At 35.4% G+C, this 26,763-nt stretch overlaps 1 protein-coding gene across 1 annotated transcript; it reads right to left on the bottom strand.

The window, feature by feature from the left end:
* Positions 1-215: 215 nt before the first annotated feature.
* LOC125236924 lies at positions 216-8,751 on the bottom strand. Its single transcript, XM_048143841.1, has 6 exons — positions 8,687-8,751; positions 6,845-6,901; positions 6,385-6,486; positions 5,980-6,105; positions 5,716-5,870; positions 216-652 (listed from the first exon to the last, which is right to left on the bottom strand). The coding sequence occupies exons 1-6, from the start codon at positions 8,749-8,751 to the stop codon at positions 216-218; spliced, it is 942 nt and encodes a 313-aa protein (XP_047999798.1).
* Between the last annotated feature and the right edge of the window lie 18,012 nt (positions 8,752-26,763).

Here is a 26,763-nt window from a genome sequence, read left to right as displayed (position 1 = left end):
TCTTAAAATAAATGTTTGTTATTAATTATATTAGTTTTTTTTATACCATTCTATATAACTACTGATAACTACCTAATAAGTTTTTTATAGTAAATGTTATATTTTTAATTTTTAGCTTAGATTTTACATAATTTGCATAAGAAAAACTTATTAGTTAGTATGGATATAAATAAAACGACAACTTACTCATATAATATTTATTACTTATATAATATTTAAAATACAACTTTAATAACTAGTACTGTATCCACAAATTTTTTTGAAATTTTATTTATTAAAGCCTCTGTGCTGTCAATAATTTCATCAAAATTATCGCCTGCAACATACTGCGCGCTCAGTAATACATTTTCGTTCTGTTCATCGTTTTGATCCCTTACATCCTCTGTTATGTTGATTATTTGAATTTTGATCAGTTTATTGCCTTTGATCTCATGATTATTTATCACAAAAGATGGTGGGTGTCCTTGAGTCCTTTTCACTACTTTATTATGAATGTTAACTTTATTACGTTTCTTGGCTTTAGGGTTTTCGATGTTCTTTTTAATTTTTTTATATAAGTCGCTATCGTCAAATTCTTGTGGTAGCTCAAACTCTTGTGCATATTGCGAAAATGGAATTGGGATGTCTTCGCTGTCTGCCATTTTTTGAAAACCTAAGACAAAACGAAAAATTATATAATATTGATAAATCAGATTACACAACGAACAAAAATGTATATAACCACAAATAAATTAATTTTAATGTTTATTTGATTTGTAAAATATAATATATAATTTTAATATATATATATATATAATATATATATATATAATTTTAATAAGTAGTTAGTTAAAAAACAACTTACCAGGTCTATGTCTGCGAGTGGATAATAAAGACGCGTTGATGCTATTCGAATGTAACCAATTAAAAATTACTTTGCGCTTATAAAGGTTAGCTATTGTTTGTTCAGCAAAATATAAATGCGCAATCCTGTTATATGATAGCTTTAACTTTACACGTGTGTATGTCTTTACCTAAACAAGTCACAACTTGTTTTATGAACACGTTTATGAATAAACTATCTATAGAAATGTTTAAGGTAAATTAAAATGAAAACAAGAAAATAATAAGATAATATATTTATTTATCATAAGACATCACTGAATAATATTGTTAAAATAAAAACACAATAAGTATAATAAGTAGAAGAAAGATTTATTTTTAGGACATATAATTGAATTAGTTATTATCTTCAACTTATATTTATAGTTTTTAATAGATTTATAAAATTAATATCAAAATGTTGTTTCAATTATATGTGCTATTCAATTTACTAATGACCTCTGACTGCATATAGTACAATTTATTTTATACAAAACATGACAATTGATTACAAATTAAACATTAAGTATTGAGGTATGCCCCCAAGCTTTCGTCACTATTTGGTTGTCAGATATCATACGCTTATCATCATTAGCTGAAAGGGCGACTTTATTTACACTTTGGGTAAATATATTGTGCTTAATCGACTTAAATAATATGTTTCTTCTTTTTTATTTCATCTCCTTGAAATAATGATTTCACGTAATGAGAAAACTCAAATTTGCATACTACAGGTTCTCTCACACCCTTAGCTTTTTTAATAATTTTATCAACTGTTTTGATAGAATACACTTTAGAACGAAGTCCAACATACTCTTTAATCATTTTTCCTTTCATTTCATCCTTAAAAAGTCCTGGCACTTTTTTATTTTGAACAGGTAATAAAAAATTATTATCAATATCGTAACAACTAGTATCGAAATATGTTAAAAAATGCATTCTTAAATCTTTAAAAAAGTCTTTTGTTTGTATATAATAAACAAAACTATCTGTATCCGTGTAACACATTTGTAGACGAGTATCATAAAAACGTTTAAATACTGAATAATGAAAATCATACATATGACTTTTAGATAACTCTAGTACAGCGAAACCAATGTAGATCGGTTTATCTAAAATTATTAGATCTGGTTTCAATTGAACTGCCACCAAATTTTCAGTAAAAACTGATACACTGTGAAAATTTGGCCTTGCAATTAATCTGTCAGCGGTGATTTTCTTTTTTGTTGTGTTATCATTGTCTGTCCACTGATTAACTAAGCGCACATCAACCCTTTTCTCAGTATTTTCTAAAGTTTTACCAAATATACTGTTATTCATCAATTTACAAAAATCTTGTTCAAAGACAGACGTTGCCTCTTGACGTAGCCTTGTATTCATATCAATATATTGTTTTAAGTAAGGGGACTGTTTGAACGTAATTACTCTATGTACTTTTTTTAATTTTAAACCATGTTTAAGACACGTTTTCAAATGTACATAATGAATCACATACAAATATTTGTCATATAGATTAGGTACCAGTTTATAATGCGTCCCACCTGGTGGAACACATTTTTCGGGACAAAATGGTAAATCATTATGTTTATCATGTAAATCATTGGGGTAAATAATATCAACTTCTAGAATGAAACCATAATCCGAGTCATCAGGGATTTGAGTGATATTTAAAGCACTTATTTCATTGGTTTCTAGAAACCTAAAGTCTGATAGGGGCATATACTGACACATGCTGTAACCATATAAATTATTACAGTCGATATAAATTAGGTATGAGTCTATCTGGGATGAGTCATAGTGAGGTAAGTATATGTTATTAGCCTTTGCATATCGTAGAGAGGTCATACAGACTCCCCCTCTTATTCCAGATTGGATCATCTTAAGCATGTTAAAGTCATCTATAAGCTCTAATTCAATACCAGTTTTCAGAAGCATGGCATCAAATGATAAGCTAGGTGTAGTTAAATAAAAAGCAGGATCCAAGTCATAGTGTTGTTTGCAAGTAGCGCGAAACTTTTCAAAAATATCGGTTAGCAGAAGAACATCCGTTTGCAAATATAGGTCTGTATATTCACCTAAATTTTGAATTTTAAACTGTTGCCATACTTTTTGCGCATGATTATAATCTTTTACAGAAATGTTCTCATCAGTGAGCGAATTATGAAAACAGTCAATACTTGGCAGGTATTTTTCTTCAAAACATTGCCATTTATTCATATACTCATAGGGAAACACACCTTTTCGTGTAAGTAATTCAAACTCCTCATCATTACAAAAATATTTATGTAAATGAACAAAGTCAGATTTCTGCATAGTTGTAGTTAGTTTTTCTAAACTTGTATCTAAAAATTTGAAAGAATCTACAAAACGAAGCTGAAAATACTCATTCTCGATAGGGATAAATTTAGTAAAAGAAATATAGTTTTCTTTGGTTTTAGGTATAACTTTGACGTTTCCAGGTGCCTCCCCCAATTTTTTGATAAATAGATGGCAATCATAACCAGACAGATTGTGAAAAAAATAGGTACGAAACAAGGACGTTTATATTGTAAGTTACATATATTATGTGCCGCTCCCCGATATCTTCCTGTAATGTGACAGTGATCTCGAACCCGATCAGAAAATAGAAAATGGTTACAAATATGACAACGTTTAGCGTTCAAAAAGTTTTGGTCGTCATTCTCATTACATATTATTGGGGTATTTTTGTTCACAATTTTATAAATTTTAGCAACATCTTTGTAGATTGCCTCAATAAATTTATCGACGCAATCAGTACCGCGATAAGAGAAATAACGATTATGACTCGGATCTGCGTTACAAACAATATGATACCCAAAGGCAGCTGGTATATGATGATGCAAAGTTGTAGTGTTAGGGGTAAGACTATCACTAGTATCAGTATCAGAGTCACTAGTTTCAGTTGGTTGTAGTAACGATTCAAAATCTGCATATATAACGAATGGAACATTCTGTTTACGATCGAAATGTTTAAATTTAATTACTGTCCCCTTTTCTGGTAAAACGGTAACTATTCCAGTACACAAGTGATTTGCGAGTTCTTCCTGCGTGAGAAAAAATAACAGACAGGTTTCGCAAAAGTATATCTTACTATTATGTTTTGTTACTTGTCTGCGCACAAGACGACTCAAGTCTTTAATTAGAACATAATGTGGTGGGTGACTACCATCGTCTATTAAAAGTAGGTTTATATTTTTTCTACATTTCTGATTACTAGATACTTTAGACTTGTAAAGGGGGCCCACAACAATTTTATTATTTTTCAAACCAAAAATCGTCAATGAAATCATAGGGTTATTTTTTTCGAATATTCTTATGTCATCAAATGTGACTGGAAAAGAAATTTGAGAAATATTCAAAACGTCTCGAAAATTAGGATAAGATGATACTCTTTCAGGGTGTTTTGTAGAAGGATGCAAAGCCGCTGTTACACACCATAAAAAACAGCATTGATCGTTGTTTTGTATATTTATACATGCTTTTTTGTTTTTTATGAACTTTGGCAGGTCAACATAGCTTGAACCTCGTAATGGTTGATACTTGTTAATGTTGATCTCTAAATGAGAGTTACTAACAAAAGCCCATCCACTATCACGGTCTTGAAATTCCTCAAATTTTTTCTTTAGACAGTTAACAACTTCGCAAAACAGTGACTCAAAATCATAACTTAAGTATAAAATTTTATTTTTAGTTCCAAATGATTTTATTGATTGACTATTATCTTTGAACATTAAAAACAATCCAAAGAGCTCGAAATTTACTTTTACGCACGTATGTTTCGTAAGTGAATTATCTAAAAGCCGTTTTATTTTGTTTCGAATAGAGTTCATAAACGCATCGACAGACGCCAGACTTTGGTCGTTGGTTGCTGATATACGATAAGTGGCAATGCGCATCCGAAATGCAGACTCTACTACTTCAACACCATCATTAAGTAATTTGTTAGAACATACAGTTGTTTTATGTGCAGTGCTTCGAAGATGACCTGTCCATTTATTTTTGTCTACAGATGAACTACACGGTACACAGAAAGGCATAATGAATTATGTTAATGCAAAAGATGTAGCTAAACTCACTAGGCTATTTTGAAACCGTAATTTGTCAAACACTAATTTAATACATCTATTTACTATTAGCATACGTTGTATTAATCAAAACAGTTGACTCGACTGACTTCTCATTAAGAATGCAATGAATTGTTAACACTATGCAAAGTATGGTAGTATAAGTCTATAAATATAAATCAAATAAAGTCGCAGTATTAAATTATCGCATTCGAAAATATTCTTTAAATTTAACAGAAAGTAACCTTTTATCTTACAAAAATTAATTTCTGTATTTATTCATTAAAACTTTTTCGCACATAAAATATTGAAAACCTATAATATTTAAGTATCTATTTTTGTACACAAACTATTTATATAAGCGTACGATAATATCGTACGCTATACGAATATATTATATTCTTAATGCAAAAACCATATTCGAGATTTAGTTATAGACGTAGGTATCTACCTTTGCTATTAACTATAACTTGATTTTGTCAACAACTTTGAATAAAAAATAACAAAATTTTGTTTAAATAGAATTCTCTTACTGTGGGAGATTTGAAAATATTCAACTAATTTTTTTTATAATTATTATAATAAACAGGTTCACATTCTCCAAAAATATTAAAGGCTTGACCTAAGAACGTTTGTATTTGATTCCACTCGGAGGAATTCTCTTGACATTGCAATTTAACCGACGCTAATGCTTTTTTATAACGTTCTTCAGGCTCAGATTTTTGGTAATCATTAATGTTATACACTTTTAAATCAATGAAAAAATTACCGTCTGTTATCGTAGTGCGTCGACTAGAACCTGTCGATACGCGGCTGGTAAACGATGATGTTGTCTTGACGGTTTTCGAACTGCCCTCGCTGGTGATCTTCTCTTCTTCTCTTATGATTTTGAAGATATCGGTTTCAGGCGATTTTTTGGAAGAACTGAAAAAATAAAACAGAATTACAATATTTCAAGCAAATACATTATGTTATAGTTGCACAATCACAATAAAGTAATTTAATTTTAAAAACAACTAAAAATAAGTAGTACCTAGAGCCAACATTCTTATTTTCACTGGTTGACGTTCGTGCTTTTTTGGTTGTTTTTTTCTTTTGCGCGCAAGGTGTTGGTGAGGATGAATGTAGTACCCGTCGATTTTCTGTTTCAACTTCGGACCTTAAATAAGAAAAACAATATTAAATATATGTCAATTAATAATAATTATGTTGACACAAAACTAAACCAAGTTCATAGTTATGACTGACAACGTTATAAATAGATGAGAATAAGATAACTGAGAAATAAATTAACGTGATAAACACACAGATATGCCTTACCAGGATTAAATCCTGTAACCTCAAGCTTAGAAAACAGAGTCACTAACGACTAGACTAGCAGGAACTGTTAAATATAACTCTAAGGATTATTTTAATTAATATAAAATAAATGAATTACCTTGCGGCTGAGGATGATTTCCTTTTCTTGATATTCTTTGTAGCAATCTTCTTCGGTTCAGGTGAGGGCGTGCGCGTGTATACTGAACATTCGGAGTCAGACCTTCAAAAAAGAATAAAAATATACCAACAATACTTAAATCAAAGTTTTAAAGAGATTCGATATATAGGGTTATAAATACTTACTAACATTTTAAATGAAGTTGAAAGTTGCAGATTCCTCACTTAACAAAAATAACGAGCAGCTTCACGTCGCAATACAGAATAGTAAAGAAATTGTTGCATAAAAACGCATTATTTTATAGTGAAATATTTGATGAGTTGATATTAAATCGAAACATAAATATATGACTAAAGAACCAAGTTCTGACATTCAACTTTAGATCTAAATATTATAAATTTAAATAAATATTATCGTTTTTATAAATTGAAGCACATAATTTATATTCAAAGTATATTACCACTTGTATTTCACAAAGCGCCGACAAAGTATCGAATTAACAAATAATACCGCAAGTCTTGCAACACGTGTAAATATGACCGCTACCACGAGTACTTACCGATTAAGTTCAAAATGTTTTTTATTTTTTATTTCAGTATATATATATATATATATATGACAAATACCATCAACACTATCGTTTTTCGTTAGTTCGGGTGCTACCTACGTAAGTATTAAACATTTTTGAAAGAAGAAAGAAAGTAAGAAAATAAAGACATTAATTGCAGCCAAATAAAATATACAATATGAGGCTTACATACTAAACAGTACAAAATCAGTTACATTGGGTTTGGTTTGTGGTTGCAAAAGGACACCACTCGACATATGCTCTGACACTGATGGTGGCACAGCGCTGGTCTTCCGTGGAGCCTTGGGTCGGGAGATAGTGCAATACAATAATTATTATACAATTAAAGGCACAGAGTAATTAAGAAAGTCAGTGACACACTATACAAGGACAAGACTACTTATAATATTTTTGAACATTTATGGAAAACAACTTAAAAACAAACCTTCTTCAATGCATATAATATGTATTAACATATTATATGCATTAATTATTTACACTAAATTATTATAAAATCATTAAAGAACAACAATGTTTCATACAATAAAACACAACTCACCTTTATAGAATGTTGGTTAAATAATATCATGGTATAGGACAATAAACACAGCGTCATCATTTTCAGTAAGTAACATGCAATTCTCATATCAGCGACATTGTTGATTGAAATAAAATACCTCGACACATTGTGATTAACACAACAGAAGCGTCATTTCGAATAATAGTTGTTGATATGCAGAAAAAATTATTACTATTATATATATATATAAATGTAATTAACTTAAATTCAATACACTATTCTTTTCAATAGACTTATTTGTCAAAATAATTTGAATTTGCGATAGTGAAAAGCAAAAAGGTTCGCGTCTTTCCTGTAGATCATTTCAAAAATAAGGGTTTAAATCCTATCTTTTATTTAATCAGTCTGTATTACCATTACTTTTCATTCATTAAGCTTATCAGTATTATGTTCATAAACTTAGATGCGTATATGACTTAGGTAGAAACAGTAACCAATCTCTTATTTTATTCTTTAATCGGATTATTACATATCAACATATCGGACTCGACTACCTGTTATCGCATGTTCCGTCACTTGTTTATTTATATATTATATCCAAAGTATGACAAAGACAAAGCATAGCAGGTTCGACTATTTACGTTTCATAAACAATTTAGAGTATTAATACATACGTACTTTGTTAGTCTTACGATCATATGTATGTATGTAACTATAGACTTAAATAAAAATTATGCTTTATTTTCAGTGGATAACATTGTTTTTTGATTTAACCTTACTTTAAGTTTTGTTGGTTTTACATTATGAACTAAGTTTACATGAAGATAAAATTACATAAATGTATTTTGAACTTGAATACGATCGGACTATGGTTGAAATCGGTACTAGTAAAGGCAAATTACGTTAAATCTCGTAACACCAACGTCACATTTAACAACCAATCACATTGTCAGGTCTACATCGCGCTATTGAAGTTTTTTGTATTCGTTTGTATATATACAATTTACAATGAAAGGCATGTCGGAGTGACTGTGGCTATACCGACCGATAGTCTCAGGTACTCTTACCTCTTCGATGTTGCGAGGCATGGCCAACCTTGTGACATTGACTTGGTAACGCGGTGGCGTGTGCAACATACTTGGTTCTAATAACCCTACCTTGGGCAGGGTATGTATGCATGACACACTACAACGTGATGACGGTTAAACACATACGTGATGACGTATACAGCGATAAATTCCTGTCTCATGGTAGGTGCTGTATTACACGGGTGATCCATGTTGCTAGACGGTCGTAGTAACGTTGGAGATCCCATCCATACTCTAACATTACAGTCTCTGGCCAAGTCTGTGTTGTGAGAGTGTGAAAAACACCGTAATAAACCTAGCCCGGCAAACCTCTACCCGATGCAAATCTGGGCTATGATGGTGCGTTACGAGATCTGGTTCTCAAATAGAACAAGATCTGGTGGGTGCAATGCTAGCAGTACCCGTTGTGTTAAGCCTTTTGCATTTTTTTATCGTAACATAAAATCAACCCTCACTTAACATAATATTTTGGATTTAGCTGAATACAACGTTAACGGCTACGTATCGAGAAAATCCAAATGCATCTCGGTGTTCTACCCCAATGATACGACTACGTATAGGGAAACGGGTTCTACCCCACTGATACGAGCTATATATTGGGGGTTTCTGGACCACGACTGCGACAGCGAGCGAAGCGAAGCTGGAGCATTAGGAGTGGGGCAGAACTCCCAATATATAGCTACTGCTGGCAGTAAGTTAAAGTTTTATAATATAATTATTCCATAGCATGTGCATTCGAGGCACTCGTCGCCACCGCTTCAAGCCCGCTGCCAGATGGCTTGGTTTCGACGATGGTGCTGCCCTTCCCCACGTTGGCTAACACTTTTTCCGGAACTTTTTCAAATTATTTAATGTATTGTAATGTACTATTGTATAAATGTATATTTCAGCATTGGTCCCATAATAAATAATAAATTAATAGTTTAAAAAACACTATAAAACACGCTTTTAGAAATGCACGTAAAAGCCAAAATAGTATTTTATGCAACTGGTGGTTAAAAGAGGTCAAAAAAGGTGAGTGGCGTGGGTAACAATTTGAGGCGAAGCCGAAAATTGTTAATAAAACGCCACGAGCATTTTTTGACTCAGTTAAACACCGTTGCATACAATACTTTTTCTACGACCAAGCACTTATTTTGAAAGAAAATTATAAATTCAACAAATACCTACTTTCAGTCATCTTAGTTATCTAGGTGGACCGCCTACCATTTTGAATATGCAGTTTGAGTGCAAACATGAAAATAAAACTGTCTATGGTGTGGTTCTTTGAAGCCTGGCCACTAAGACGAATCGAGCCGAGTTGAATCGAGTTCTATACATTTGAATGCGATTCGACGCGTCGCCAATGAACGCAGCAGAAAACGAAGGAGTCTCGACTCTGCGAATTGGTTTGTTAAGTTGGTAGCAATGTATTTACTGAACTGTAAAACAGCTATATCGTGCGACTGCTACTAAATGTTTTCAGGGTATAGACTAGATAGACTTGTCCTGACATCTTTTATGTAGGGTTTTAAAGTTCTATGCACGACCTTGTAACTCACGAATAACAGTACGGGAGTAGAAAAATAAATTATGGATCGTTCAAGTTGTCTCTATTTGTGAGCTGAAGTTTAAAAACTATGTGCTTTTAATTATAATATTTGATTGTAAAAGCGTGGGGCGCTGGAACAGGAAAGACTTTTTGTATAACTTGCTGATAAATCAAATTATGCTATGTTACGGGAAGGAGGTTACACAGATTGACGCGCTAACTGGAGTTGCAGCATGACTAGTAGGTTCTACATTAAACAGTCAAATCAATTAAAAGTCAGTGTTCAAAGTAGGTACCAGTTTGTCGAACTCAGACAAAATATGCGCTAGTAGCGAGGAGAGTCGACAGCCACCGACACTTAGAACGCCGCTTTTTTCCGGTAATCAAAGTACAAAAGGGGAAAGTGTCTACAGTGACAGGATGCAGAGTTCTTGTTCGTGGACGAGATATTGGTTGACGTGGTGTACACTGATTTTGAGAAAGCTTTCGACAGAGTAGACCACGTCATCCTGTTGGCCAAACTAGAAAAACTAGGAATACATGGCTCTCTACTCAGATGGATAAGATCCTATCTCTCTAATAGATCGCAATTTGTCACAATTGGTGGTTACAGATCAAATCATATTTATATCCCATCTGGCGTCCCTCGGGGATCACATTTAGGACCTCTCTTCTATAATGCATATATATTTGATATTTACACTTGTACGTATTTATTCATCAATGATCAATGGTACTCCTAGCGACTACTACCGTGAAAATATTACGTCTTAAATAGTTACTGGAATTCCAAGACATATTGAAAATTGCACCCATGTAGGGATTGCAATCCGGTCCGGCGGATCCGGTAATCCGGCCGGATCCGGTGCTTTTTTGATGCTACCGGATCCGGTGAAATTCGCCGGATCCGGTACCGGATCCGGTAGTGTAATTTAATATGTTAGAATAGTGCAAAATAATAACATTTACGCTAACATTTGAACGTAGCTCAACAGGGGATTGCAATCCGGTCTTTTTCCAATCAAAAAATAATTTAATACGTACGTTTTTTGCATTACTAGGCCGTTTGGAAGTAAAATAATGTGCTCAAGTGACGCGTCAAACTTTCCGTCTTTGAATCTGTAGTGAAATCTGTGCAATTGTTTGCTTGGATGCAAAATGTGGAATAGTGGAGAGAGACAAAGGGCCATACGACAAAACTTTTCGTTAACATGTCACTGAGGTCGATCCTTCGCGTTTTCTAGTCAAAAACTATCCAAAATCTAGACCTATTGAGTATATGCCAGCAAACAACCATTAGTAAGGAAACCGCGACACAAAAAGTACATTGGTAGCTCACGATTCCAAGAGTTCCCTCTAACGAAATAACGCAACCATTTCTTTCGGCTGAAAATCGCCTGCCGCTGGAAGGAGCCTTGGCTTCGGGCGTCCTGTAAACTCATGGAAGCGGTCCGTTGAGGATGAACTACGAGCGACCGGGTCGAGCTGGAGGCCACGAGGGTAGCTGAAGATAGGAAGGCATGGCGCGAACTTGAGAAGGCCCTTTGCATCTTTGGAAGAAAAGTTAACTGTAAAATAACACAAAACATAATTATCTTTTTTTAAATACGAGTAGTTATCTCATAATGCATGTAGGTAATGTTATAATGTCCGTTTTTAATTGTATCTTAAAAGCTCTTTAGGTATTACTGTAAAACAATACGGTAAAAATAATTTTGTTATCCTATGAAAGTTTAAAAAAAAGAAAGAATTTTATTTGCGACTGATTATTTTAGTAAAACTGGTAAAAATGTTGATTTCTAAGCTTTCAACTTTTGGTTTATTAATCGTGAAGCAAAATACCATCATATTTCTCATATTATGCTGAAAACATACAAAAAAAGTTACTATTTGGGTACTTTTAATCCTCAAGGCTAATCCGACCGGATCCGGCCGGATCCGCCGGATTGGGATCAAAATCCGGCCGGATCCGGCCGGATTGGATATCAGACCGGATTGCAATCCCTACACCCATGGTAGTGATTCTTCCCCCTTAATTTTATTTTAGTCATGAGTTACAATATTTTAGTCATATCAAACAAATTTCGACGATTTCGTAAGCATTTTGGGCGAAAACTTAACATTCATTAAAGAAAATTGCAGGACCAACTTTCGTGACGGATCACGCGAAAACTATAAGTGCTAGAACCAAAGTGTCAATGAATGATTTGTAGTAAATTTATTAAGGATTACTTCGTTCCTACGCGCTTTTTCTGTATCTTCAACAGTTTTGTCAGAAATCGAGAAAAACCGCATTTTCGGCACTTTAAGTGAGGATAAAGGGGTGACGCAGAGGGGGGAGGAGTGGGGAGGGTTGATGAAAAATAACTTCGGTCTATAACGTACATATTTCAATTTAAAAAAACCTTCCATTAATTATGCCGTAATTTTAGCTAATTTCCCCGTACTTTTGCTAATTTCCCCGTATTATCGAACCGGTAGTCGGTTCTGGCGCCCTTCGTGTAACTGTGCATTTTATTTTAATATCCGCCGTACACCTTTTCTACTCGTAGTTTTAAATCAGAGTTCACTGATCCACGTTTGTTTTCTTAAGCAATTTAAAACCTTAGTCTCATGTTCAAGTGTAGCTAGCCCTCGGCTCTGTAAACTTAGTCAGTAATTTCATAATATAAAGGCATGGCTCAGTGGAGGACTTTTTGTTGTAGTATTAATTAATAGTGGAATAAATACTTTGTGCCCTTAAACAGTTGTTTCTATTTTTAAATCTTGTTTGCTAGCCTGATTCCAATTAAAAATATCGTAACAAGACTTACTGTTGCTCCTTTGTGTATCAAATTTGTTAATCATGAACACATGCGCGACGAATAATAAATTATCTGATAACCGGCGGCGCTGGTATCATAGCTGGACCTGACCACTGAGTAAAGAAGTTATCGATCATAATGTGTCTCGGACTTCTGCTAGGCTTGCTAAGCTTCTTCGGAGTATCATGTCTGAGCCTTAGAGAAGGGGTAAGTTGAAAGGTTTTTCATGTTCTTCAAAATACTATTTTATACAATCGTAATATAATAGAGAGCTTTTCAATCGAGTGCCATGTTTAGACCACGAAGCTTGCTGAGTGGGCTAATAGTACGGTACGAAATTGAAAAGCTTGAATATCACTATTGTACACAGTATTTTTCTTATGAGCTTATAAAATAAAACTACATAATTCACTAATCGGTCATATTGACTAAATATCGAATCATTCCTGTTTGTCTTGTTATTTTCTATCTTCAAATGTCTCGAGACTCGTGAAGTTAAGCTCTCTATTATATTACGATTGTATAAAATAGTATTTTGAAAAACATGAAAAACCTTTCAACTTACCCCTTCTCTATTAAGGCTCAGACATGATACTCCGAAGAAGCTTAGCAAGCCTAGCAGAAGTTCGAGACGCATTATGATCGATAACTTTTTTACTCAGTGGTCAGGTCCAGCTATGATACCAGCGCCGCCGGTTATCAGATAATTAAGATATTCGTCGCGCATCTGTTCATAAATAACAAATTTGATACGCAAAAGAGCAACAATAAATATTGAAGGGTAATATTTTGACACGTGATTTTTCAATATATTGATTGTTTGAAAAAATTGATAGGTATCTAATGGTCATCCGAGGAAGGGTTTTTAATAAAAAATTAATAAATCTTAGCGACATAAATCAGACAGGTAACCGCTTTGCACAGTGACAATTGGCAGGGTGCAAAGCGGGTGGAGGGGGTAGCTAAAACGATCACAGCGCTCACTATGGCCAAAATTGACATCTTAGTCGCTGACTTACGCTGTCAAAACCATATTGCAGTAAACATTTTCATATAGTTTTTGAGATAAATTTAATATGGACCTAGTAAAATTTGTTATGGTGAATTATAATAACTTCAAGAAAAATATCGACTAAATTTTAGCTATTTCCAAGACCGTGGTGGAAAGGAAACCACCGTTTAAGTGAATAGTTGCCGTAAGAAGAAAAGTGTCGTCCAACCTCTGATGTTTTACTTAAAAGTGCGTAATCTTTTGATACAAGTATTGAATTGAATTTACGGTGAATTTATAGTGCAAATTTTATTGGAGTTATAAAAGCCGACGTAGAATCCAATCCCAGTTATGTTCCAAAATCATGTTATTTGTTTCCTTAAGTGTGCTCCTGTGTAAAAATCGAAACGGATTGACGAAAATGCGTAAATATCGAGGTTTCAATCAGACGAAGGAGCACGAGAACAATCTGAACAATAAAAGCAAAGTAGTCCATCCGCAAAAGGCTTATAACATTTTAAATAAAATTCCTGAAAACTTATTTCATCGCATTGATGATTACATATTTGATGTGATATCTGCTAAACCTCCAATAGTTTCAAGTAAATGAAACAAGTTTTTGGAATGTATACTATACCTTATTAAAAGTTATAATAGCTAGTTTGTTTTTATTTTACAATAAACCCTGTAACCTGTAAATGATATTTATAATACCTATAGTTACCCTATGAAAATGACATAGCATAGCAGTGAACTGATCAACAATTTCAAAAGCCAATGATTTATTAATACTTTATTGCACATAGGTACAAATGGTGGAAAAAAGTCTTCAATATATGTATAAAATATAGGTATATAACCCTATATGTAGTAATTATAAATAGCTACGTGCAACTACGCTCCCTACAGGTGTTCACGGAAGACCAGCGTCGGGTACTACTCCAGTAGGACCGGGCATTATGCTGAGTGTTCACCTTTTTCAGTGTAATTACCTACAGTGTACATGTTAGTTATAAGTCTTCTTTTTTAGGGTTCCGTAGCCAAAATGGCAAAAACGGAACCCTTATAGTTTCGTCATGTCCGTCTGTCCGTCTGTCCGTCTGTCCGTCTGTCCGTCTGTCACAGCCGATTTACTCGGAAACTATAAGTACTACAGTGATGAAATTTGATGGGAATATGTGTTGTATGAACCGCTACAAAATTATGACACTAAATAGTAAAAAAAAGAATTGGGGGTGGGGCCCCCCATACATGTAACTGAGGGATGAAAATTTTTTTTCGATGTACATACCCGTGTGGGGTATCAATGGAAAGGTCTTTTAAAATGATATAAAGTTTTCTAAAAAACATTTTTCTTAAAGTGAACGGTTTTTGAGATATCAGCTCTCAAAGTCGTAAAAAGTATGTCCCCCCCCCTCTATTTTTATAACTACGGGGTATAAAATTCTAAAAAAAATAGAGGTGATGCATGCTAATTAACTCTTTCAACGATTTTTGGTTTGATCAAAGTATCTCTTATAGTTTTTGAGATAGGTTGATTTAACTGTAATTTTGGCAGGTGTATAAATTGACATAATAAGTTTATTATATTTGCTGCTACGGAACCCTTTGTGCGCGAGCCCGACTCGCACTTGGCCGGTTTTTTTTTCATCTCATTGTGTATGCATTGTATAACTGTGTTTTTATACTGAAATAAATTATATTCTATTCTATTCTATTCTATTCTATTCAATCTCTAGAAAATGCCCAGCTAGCACCAATTTCTTGTCTTTATTCATCGTCTTAGGTTGGAAAATAATTTCGTGAGCGATGACACGATACCCCGTTTTAGTCACCAGTTTGTTCATCCAAAATTCGTTCAAAATTGTCTAATTATAGTAAAATAACACAAGATTTCATTAATTTTTTCACAATGTTTACTTACTTCTCGCTTGAGAGCGGCGACAATATTATCCATAATGGTCACCTGTCACGTCACGTGGCGTGTCGTCGCGCACGGTCCCAATACGAATGATGACATTGTAAAGTTTATCTATGTGTCGGAGAATGACCAAAATGCGGTTTAAGATACGTTTTATGACGTTATATTTGACAAATAGAGCAAACAAGGGTTTTACAACTTTGTTCAACCTGGCTGGTATTCGACTGAGATCTGCCAAAACATCACAGAGGACGCTACTGTCTAAAAGAATAGAATCGAAAAACAGATGATGAACAGATGATTGGAGGCTGCCGATCGAGCTGCAGGCAAAATGGTTGAGGAGTGCTGGCGTTTTTGGAGATTCTTCGGTCTAATCCGGCAGTTTGCTCGAAATAATAGGCGGGATGTAATCTATAACGTGTTTTAAAGTGTAATCGATTTTGTGAAGTAAATTCTGTGATATGGACATGGTATTTCATTGAAAAGCCTTCATAAACAGCTACAACGGGTCCTGACAACGGTTCTGGTATGATACGCCCACGATCCGACATCAGAAGCTGGGCCGAACAACTGGAATTCGCTACGGAATTCCTCCTAGTTGCCGAGATTTGGCAAATACCTAACGATGGTCTGAAAGCGGAAAGAAAGCTGGTATTCCTAAAGTCAAGTCAAGAGTTTTTATGCTGAAGATAATGAAGAAATCCCATGATTATGCTGGTGAAAAATACGGAAACGTTATGATGAAAAATACCCACTTGACATCTGACAGTTGACGTGAAAATGAATTGTGATTTGTTGTGATTCATTTCTGTTGTGTTAATTTATTTGATGTTATGTAATGCTAATTACTAATTAATATTTTTGTAAAATCTGTATCTAGAGAACGTAAAAAAATCTTATAGGTACCGCACCATGAACTATGAAGATAGAGTTGCTGCTGAGATGGGAGCTAATGTTGCTTAAACGATGGTTGGTTCCAATACATTTATTACAGAAACCGTGAAGATCCAACTGGTTGACATTTTGCTACTGTAAGCTTCTGACAAACTGCTAAATGCTACCGTGAGTTGCTTCTATTCTATTATGATCTGTTGCTGTATTGGTTGAATGTGCCTCACGAGGCAAGTAGGAGAGTATGTGAACTGATGTTCAAAATGTTACCTATAGAAGTTTCGATACGTAGACGTACTAAATGAACAGATTACTTACTATGACTATTTGGGAGTTGGTTTAGCCGTCTTAGCTCAGTATGTTGTGCAATTAACCTGGTTTACTTATGGAAAATTCAATTTCAAATATTTTGAGCATTCTTACGCAGCCTTCATTATAGTACCTGTATACCAACAATTATCGGGTGAAGCATGAAAAAAAATATTGTAATACCATTTTGTTTAGATTGATTTACCTATGTCTGTTTAGTGTGTGTGCTATCTTAGTAGCGCAACGTTAACGTTAGCTATTGGTAGTTAAAATTTGGTTGACGAACGAGTAATTAAAACGAGCTTACGAAGTCAGGCGAGTTCTTAAATTTGATGTTACGCGGCTGGCTGGAGCGCCTGCTGGCATTCGGATGTTATAATAGACGGAGAGCTGGCAGGATTTTGGAGTAGGTCCTTGAGGCAACCTGGAAAGGTGCTCAGATGCTTCTCTGATCATAGCCAACATCAGGTCTGCAAGTCTGGCAGCTGGGGAGCGGGGCTTTATCGAGCTATGATTTTTTAAAGATTTAATTTTTTGAGGCCCAAAAAAGGTGTTTGAGGCAACCTGGAATTATTAAAAAGTGAAAATAGAGTTCTTCAGAAGTCACATAGTATTTATGCCAGATCATTTGGCCGGGTCCTTCACCGTGCCAGAACGGTACAAAGTGGTAAAAAAAAAAATTCCAAAAAAGGTTCTTGAGGCAGTCTGTCATTTTTACCAGTGAAAGATGAGGGTCTAAATAGCCATGGAAAAATAATGCCATGACATGAGGTGGGGTCCGTACCCTGCCATTCGATCTTGAAAGTCATTTTTTTAGTTTTTCGTAAATAACTCGTAAACGGTGGCCCACAGCAAAAAAATATGTTAAACAGAAAATATCTACATAAAATTTCCTACAAGAAAGGTTATGTACGTTTTTTCGATAGGATCAATATATAAACGGATAATTTAGTAAGAAAGTTTTTTTTAATCGATTACATGCTCCGTTTTTCGTCAATACCTCGTAAACGGTGGCCCACAGCAAAAAATTATGTTAAACAGAAAATATCTACATAAAATTTTCTATAAGAAAGGTTATATAACTTTTTTCGCTAGGATCAATTTTTTAGTTGGAAAGTATTTTTAAATAGATATTTGAGCCGTTTTTTGTTAATAACTCAAAAACGGTGGCTCACAGTCAAAAATAATGTTAGACAGAATTAATCTACATAATATTTTCTACAAGAAAGGTTCTATAAGATTTTTCGCTAGGATCAATATTTTAGTTGGAAAGTATTTTTGAATAGATTTCATGGGCCGTTTTTTGTTAATAACTCGAAATCGGTGGCTCACAGCCAAAAATAATGTTAGACAGAATTAATCTACATAATATTTCCTACAAGAAAGATTCTATAACATTTTTCGCTAGAATCAATATTTTAGTTGGAAAGTATTTTTGAATAGATTTCATGGGCCGTTTTTTGTTAATAACTCGAAATCGGTGGTTCACAGCCAAAACTAATGTTTCACAGAATTAATCTTCATAATATTTCCTACAAGAAAGATTCTATAATATTTTTCGCTAGGATCAATATTTTAGTTGGAAAGTATTTTTCTAACTTCCCGGACCGCCGGCGAGTCGATCAGGGACGCTCCGGGCCTTAGGCCCTACGCGGAGCTCGGCCTTCGGCCTTCGCTCGGCTCCGAAGCTCCACCGTCGGGCCTTCGGCCCGCCGGTTACGCTTGTTTAAGACACTTTTGTAAGCAAATTGTATGGGAGCACTTTATGCCCGCAGTGAAATTACTTGGATTTGGCCCGGGTGGGAGCCTAAAGGTGAGCTCCGTTCCTGCGGCCCTCCGCGGGGTTGGCCTTCGGCCTCCCACCCTGAAGCTCGCCCTTCGGGCTCGCGAAAATACTTCAAAAATTTATTTTGCCATAACGGCGGCCATCTTGGATTTTCGAAAAAAAATTTTTTGACATTTGTATTCTAGGGGCCCATACCTCTCCGCATGCAAAATTTCAGCGCGCTCGGACGAACTTGAAAAAAAAAAAGTCGGCCATTTTGAATTTTTTTGATGCAACTTTTTTCTACTCGGGCTCCTGTATGACATTTGATCGAGCACCCCCTTGGGTATCTCTTACGGTTTAAAAGTTGCCATACAAAAAAAGTGGAAAATTTTTTCACATTTGTAGCATTTTTCAAAAAAATTTTATATCATTCTAATCTAGACCCTAGAGAGATTCTATGACCAAAATTTGAGCACTCTAGGATAAACTTGAAAAATCGACAAAAAAAAAGTCGGCCATTTAAAAAAAAAATGGCGGCTTCAAAAACTACCCAGGGTCCTCTATGACATTTGGTCGAGCACCCCCCCCCCCCCCCCCCCCCCCAATATCTCCCCCCGTTTAGCCAGGCCGTCCAACATTTTTTGACCCAAGAGTCGCAGACCAGATTCCATATTTTTCCCACACGTCTCCCCGCTCCCTCTATACAAAGACACTTCGACCGTCGAAATCGGTTTAGCCGTTCTCCAGATATAGGGAGAGGTTAGAAATCAGTGGGGTTGCAGCTATATATAAGACCGTATGCCTGTTTGCCACCCACGGGATCAAGATTTGTTAAGTCGCAGTATACAGCATTTCTCGGAACTATCTAGCTACTTACGAAAGCAAGGAGCGCCGGACGATCGAACGCAAGTCCGTTGTCTACGAGCGCTCGGCGCAGACTGAGCGGGCCCGTATCAACAGTGTATTTTATTCGAATTTTAGGTGCTTTAAAAAAATGTTGTCGACAGAAAGGTATGTCCTATATGTATAATTTTTTTCTTATATGTCAACAAGAAGTTCTAGTTTAGGATAATATTATTTAAGTGTTACAATAACTGCAGGAATCGCAGTAAAAATACATAATGTAAACCTCTTTTTATCGAAAAAATGAGGAAGATACGGAAGGTTATTTATCCACCATTTCAAATAAATCTTAAAATGTCAAACTATGATTACCTCGTACAGCACGGGGAGCATGGTCGCGCGATAGACGATAAAATAGCAGGCCGTCCATCGCACTATTTGTAAGTGCGATATCCGGACGGCCGCGGCCTGATATTTTTCGTCTATCGCGCGACCATGCTTCCCGTGCTGGATATAACAAATAGGATTGTGATTTGTGATCATTTATTACCCCAAATAACATATTTAACAGCACAATCACGATTCTAAACGAGTGATCCCACTACGAAATTTGAAAACGTCTACCGAAAAAACTAATTTGTTTTAAGTATAAAAAGACATATTTTAAAATATTATATTATGATTAACTAGCTTAAGATATGTTCTTTTAGAAACATTATCAGTTTTTTAATAATCACTTAAGTATAGTTTCATTATAGTTTTGAATGAAAAATGTTACATTTTGCAAAAAACGCTCTTCTTTAGGAATAAGGCCTCTTAACCTTGGTTGACTCCGTTTCGCGCTACTTAGATAGAGGGATGCAGGTGGACGTGCTGTACTTTGATTTCAAAAAAGCCTTTGATCGCGTAGATAACGACGTACTCTTAAGCAAATTATGCAGCATTGGGTTCTCGCCTAAACTGCTTTGCCTTTTTGCTAGTTATCTACGTGATAGACGGCAATATGTGCAGCACGGATGCTTTGTGTCGAGTGCCTACCCCACCCGTTCCGGGGTCAGTCAGGGCTCTATTCTGGGTCCTCTGCTCTTTGGTGTTATGGTCAATGATCTGGCCTTGGTGCCTAAGCATGCGCAATGCCTACTCTATGCTGACGACCTGAAACTAATTTACAGGGTCCAGGAAGATTCTGACTTACAATCTTTACAAAGTGATATTGATCGGGTTTATGAATTGAGTCTTGTAAACAAACTTCTGAAACTTCAGTTCAATGTTGACAACTGTGCGGTTATGTTTTAGATTCCCACCTTAACTTTCATGAGCACATGACAATGCTTGCTGCAGACTGTTACCGCAGGCTTGGGTTTGTTGTCCGCAACGCCAAAAAATTTGACAATCCCAGGGACATAAAGCTTCTTTATACTGCCCTGGTGAGAAGTAAGCTTGAGACAGCCTCAGCCGTTTGGAATCCCCATGAAGCGCCCTACATCCTGCTGCTCGAAAAGGTCCAAAAAACATTTTTGCGTTTCTTTTATAAAAAAATGTACGGGTATTACCGATTCTTGTACCCAACAAAATTCCTTTTGGGGACGTTGGGTTTCTTCTCGTTAGAAGTTAGGCGTAATGTCGTGCTGATGTCTGTTGCATGTGGTATTTTGAAGGGGAGTCAGATTGCCCGGTTTTAGTATCCCAGCTGGTCCGTCTATTTATTCTCTCTGTGACGAAATAATTATGCTTTTCGTGAATATAGGCACCCCCTACTGGCGGTGCCGGCCGCTCGAACCGTGTTTTGCCGCAAGTAACCGCTAGTTCGTGCACTGCAAATAGTGAATGAGTTTTTAGACGTGGCACCTAATGTTGATATTCTTGCGAGCAGATGGGCGTTTATACGCGTTTATATCGCATTATACTCTAATTTGCTTCTGACATACGCATTATACAATAGTAGGGCAATTTTCACGTCACTGAATTGTGCGGCTGTTCTCATGATAAAACCTAACGTCTTGTTAGCCTTCTTGCAAATGCTTATGATGTGATCGTGCATGTTGAGCTTAGTATCCAACCCAATACCAAGATCTTGGATGGCGGAAACGTGCTCCAGCGGAACGCCAGAAAGATGGTAGCTCGCTGTGATCGGGTTTTTTGACCTAGTAAATGTGATGGCTTTACATTTCTTAGCGTTAAGCTCCAGCTTGTTCTTAGCGCTCCACCGTGACACTGTATCCACCATCTGCTGGAGAAAGTCGCAGTCCAAGGAACTATCTATTGGCAACATTAACTTGAGATCGTCAGCAAAGAGGAGAAAATGCGCCCCAACAATACTACTGCAAAGGTCGTTTACCATAATAAGAAACTGTGTCGGACCCAAGTTGCTCCCCTGGCTAACTCCCGAACGCGTATAATATTCTCTAGACCGGAAGTTCGACATTTGCACGTATTGGCTACGATCTTTCAAGTAATTAGCAAAAAACGACAAGAGCTTTGGGGTGAAACCGAGTGCTGCAAATTTCTACAGTAGTACGTCATTGTCGACCAAGTCGAATGCCTTTTTGAAATCGAAGTATATCGCATCTACTTGGTGGTGCGAGTCCATCTTTTCCAACATGTAATCAAAAAAACAGATATGGTTCGTGGCAGTAGACCGGGCTATACGGAACCCATGTTGAGCGTCATGTTTTGATTTTGCTGTTTATTTAATATTTAATTTTGTGTTACTTGTTGTAATGTTTATTTAAAATTCACGGTGCTTAAGTTTTGTATACTGTCATACTGTGTAATTTTCTTTGTGTAAATAAATAAATAAATCTATTTAATTATTATTGATCCTAGCGAAAAAACGTACAAAACTTTTATTGTAGCAAATTTTATATTTGTTATTCCCGTTGAAGATTGATTTAGCTCTGTGGACCACCGTTTTCGAGTTATTTGCAAAAAACGGCTCGTGTAATCTATTTAAAATACTGTCCTACTAAAATATTGATCCTAACGAAAAATCTTACATAACGTTTCTTGTAGCAAATATTATATAGATTATTTTTGTTTAATATTATTTCTGGTAATGGGGCACCGTTTTTGATGTTATTAACAAAAAGCGGCCCATGTAATCTATTTCAAAATACTTTCCAACTAAAATATTGATCCTAGCGAAAAAACGTATAGAACCTTTCTTATAGGAAATTTTATGTAGATTTTATTCTCGTGAACATTTTATTTAGCTGTGGGCCACCGTTTACGAGGTATTTACAAAAAACGGCCCATGAAATCTATTTAAAAATATTTTTCAACTAAAATATTGATCCTAGCGAAAAATCTTATAGAACCTTTCTTGTAGGAAATATTATGACGATTAATTCTGTATACCGTTATTTTTTGCTGTAAGCCACCGTTTTTGAGTTATCAACAAAAAGCGGCCCATTTTAAAATACTTTCCAACTAAAATATTGATTCTAGCGAAAAAACGTATACTTAGAACCTTTCTTGTAGGAAATCTTATGTAGATTTTTTTCTCGTGAACATTTTATTTAGCTGTAGGCCACCTTTCACGAGGTATTTACAAAAAACGGCCCATGAAATCTATTTAAAAATACTTCCCAACTAAAATATTGATCCTAGCGAAAAATACTATAGAACCTTTCTTGTAGGAAATATTATGAAGATTAATTCTGTGTAACATTAGTTTTGGCTGTGAGCCACCGATTTTGAGTTATTAACAAAAAACGGCCCATGAAATTTATTTAAAAATAATTTCCAACTAAAATATTGATTCTAGCGAAAAATGTTATAGAACCCTTCTTGTAGGAAATATTATGTTGATTAATTTTGTGTAACATTAGTTTTGACTGTGAGCCACCGATTTCGAGTTATTAACAAAAAACGGCCCATGTAATCTATTTAAAAATACTTTCCAACTAAAATATTGATTCTAGCGAAAAATGTTATAGAACCTTTCTTGTGGGAAATATTATGTCGATTAATTCTGTATAACATTATTTTTGGCTGTGAGCCACCGATTTCGAGTTATTAACAAAAAACTGCCCATGAAATGTATTTAAAAGTACTTTTCAACTAAAATATTGATTATAGCGAAAAAACGTATAGAACCTTTCTTGTAGGAAATATTATGTAGATTAATTCTGTCTAACATTATTTTTGGCTGTGAGCCACCGTTTTTGAGTTATCAACAAAAAACGGCCCAAATATCTATTTAAAAATACTTTCCAACTAAAAAATTGATCCTAGCGAAAAAAGTTATATAACCTTTCTTATAGGAAATTTTATGTAGATATTTTCTGTTTAACATATTTTTTTGCTGTGGGCCACCGTTTACGAGGTATTGACGAAAAACGGAGCATGTAATCGATTAAAAAAAACTTTCTTACTAAATTATCCGTTTATATATTGATCCTATCGAAAAAACGTACATAACCTTTCTTGTAGGAAATTTTATGTAGATATTTTCTGTTTAACATATTTTTTTGCTGTGGGCCACCGTTTACGAGTTATTTACGAAAAACTAAAAAAATGACTTTCAAGATCGAATGGCAGGGTACGGACCCCACCTCATGTCATGGCATTATTTTTCCATGGCTATTTAGACCCTCATCTTTCACTGGTAAAAATGACAGACTGCCTCAAGAACCTTTTTTGGAATTTTTTTTTTTACCACTTTGTACCGTTCTGGCACGGTGAAGGACCCGGCCAAATGATCTGGCATAAATACTATGCGACTTCTGAGGAACTCTATTTTCACTTTTTAATAATTCCGGGTTGCCTCAAACACCTTTTTTGGGCCTCAAAAAATTAAATCTTTAAAAATTCCTAGCTCGATAAAGCCCCGCTCCCCAGCTGCCAGACTTGCAGACCTGATGTTGGCTATGATCAGAGAAGCATCTGAACACCTTTCCAGGTTGCCTCAAGGACCTACTCCAAAATCCTGCCAGCTCTTGGACCATAACCTAAGTCCTGAGAGGACTGTTGTTTGATCTGATTGAATTACTAGATAAAATCGAATTGTTTTCGGTGAACGCGTGTTTTTTATTTCGAGTTAACTAAATGACTGGGCTTACAAACTGTACTAGTGGCTTGATTTAAAAAAAAAAACGTAGGTGTCAAGGGTTAGAAGTTGTGCGATTATAATTGAATAATTAAATTAGAGCTTCCCATGTCATGGCTAGAAGTTTTTAAAGTTTGATATAATAAATTCACAAAAAAAATGTGCCTAATCTATTGGGATTTCAATTTCCATTTTTCAAATAAGTAACTTCATGTTTCAGTGATATTTTGTTGGATGTTTGTAATATCTCTAAAAAGTTTATTCAAGGTTGATAGTTACATTCAAGTAATAATGAAGAATAAGTTTACTAATTTTTGATTCTAATTGTCACTAATATGAGGTACTTAATGAAGACTATATTTTCCATGAAACACAAATGACAGTAACTGGGTTAGCATGTTGAGAAGGATATTAAAATTCGTTGCTCAATTCATACAATACATAAAGAATTTTACCAGTAATAGGACAAAACAAATTTCTTCGCGCATGTCTTTTTTTTTTACGTCGTTAGTATAAAAGATAACGCGTTAAGGTCACAAATCTCTCAAAGTAATAGTAACGTTAACATTTGATAAAGGTAGGTGAGTTATTTCAGATATTTATCACACGAGTTAATATAAAAAATATGATTTGGCGGTCGCTACCGGAACCTGAGTTCTTCAGAGGGCGTTTGAGGGCTGGTTGCTGGAGGGCACAGACTCTAGCGTAACTGGAACTTAAGGTTGGTAGTTGCATGCGGAGCCTTGGTTGTTCAGAGGGCGTTTGAGGGCTGGATGCCGGAGAGCACAGTCGAACGTAACTGCAACTTAAGGGGTTCAGACCGGGCGAAGAGGTTAGCTATGTGATGTCTGTTACAAAGCCCATGTGGCTCTGTTGTTTGGCACTTGGTGTTGACGTTATAGGCACATGTGACCCATGTGAAAATATTACTAAAATAAAATAAAATTGTTTTGAAAGTTTTCCGTTTACTATGAACAAATGTGTTTTTTTGTTTTAGTTTTCATCTGATACCAAAGGTTTTAAACATATCATACGAGTTCCTCTATGAAAATTCAGTCAAATTGAGAACCTCCTCCTTTTTTTGAAGTCGGTTAAAAAATGAAACGGTCCGTTCGGTTTAATGGTTACGAATGTACAAACGTTAAATATTGTTGAAGTAATGAGTTATCTTTGTTTCAAGAATGAAGATACGTTATGATATTCCTGTTTGAAAATAAATACGCAAAATTGTTAGTGGGTACCGTTACTTGGAGATTTTTAATTCGTCGGGTATAGAGTCAGCTACGGGGAAGTGACACCCTGTGTTATGATCTGAGTTTATATTCAAAAGTGATTAATAAGCGAATAGTATTTTAGACTGTATCTGACTTTAATGTGGTTTGAAACATGTCTAGGCAACGCGAAACCAATTATGCACAGTATTTTTCTAATGTATTGTGTTCTGTACAAAAACCTGTCTTTAAAAATATTCTGCCATTAAGCCAGCTGCTAGCAACGCCAAGTTCATTATATTGGCATTCGTTTAAAAAAAAAATAAGTTGGAAATTCTTTATCTTTTAATGTTCTCAATGCATGTTTATCCTTTTTGGACATTTCTTAAAGCTGTTTGATTTTGAAGTAATGTGTCAGTCAGATAATGTCATAATAGTGTAGCGGTAACTCGCTACCCGCTCCGCTCCGCTCATGACACTTAGACCGCCGGCTGGGCGCGCAGTCACAAAGCAGCGGCGCATACGTCACACGCCCCGCGCGCCGCGCGCATCACCCGCCGTCGCCACGGGGGCCGGATCGACGGGCCCCGCCACTTGCTCTCGGACCGCGTTCATATGCACCCGCGCGCTTGGTTTATATAGCTGCCGCTTACGCAAAGATCCAAATTGTAACGCTTAGTTTTATTTTCATTTAAATTTTAATATAATTTGAAGTTAACGTTGCTTTGCTTATTTATCGCTTCAATGACATCGTCCCTGCTTCGCAACAAAGGCTACGTGTAGTGACCTACACGGTTTCTACAAATTGGTGACCCGAGACAAAGGAAGTGGACACATTCGCCATCGGCAAGATCAACCTTTCGGACATGGCTAACGGATCGGAA

The sequence above is a fragment of the Leguminivora glycinivorella genome, chromosome 20 (genome assembly GCF_023078275.1).
Source record: "Leguminivora glycinivorella isolate SPB_JAAS2020 chromosome 20, LegGlyc_1.1, whole genome shotgun sequence".
Taxonomy (NCBI): domain Eukaryota; kingdom Metazoa; phylum Arthropoda; class Insecta; order Lepidoptera; family Tortricidae; genus Leguminivora; species Leguminivora glycinivorella.
The sequence above is the reverse complement of the archived record's forward strand: the minus strand, read 5'-3'. Positions and strand labels throughout refer to the sequence as shown.

Bases quoted from the DNA above. Each gene is read 5' to 3' on its own strand.
- LOC125236924 (XM_048143841.1), bottom strand. From the start codon at position 8,751: ATGGATCACCCGTGTAATACAGCACCTACCATGAGACAGGAATTTATC. The intron at 6,487-6,844 runs GTAATATACTTT...TCTTTTTTGAAG, and splicing joins CGCTTTGTGAAATACAAGTG to GTCTGACTCCGAATGTTCAG. The intron at 5,871-5,979 runs GTACTACTTATT...TTATTTTTTCAG, and splicing joins AATAAGAATGTTGGCTCTAG to TTCTTCCAAAAAATCGCCTG.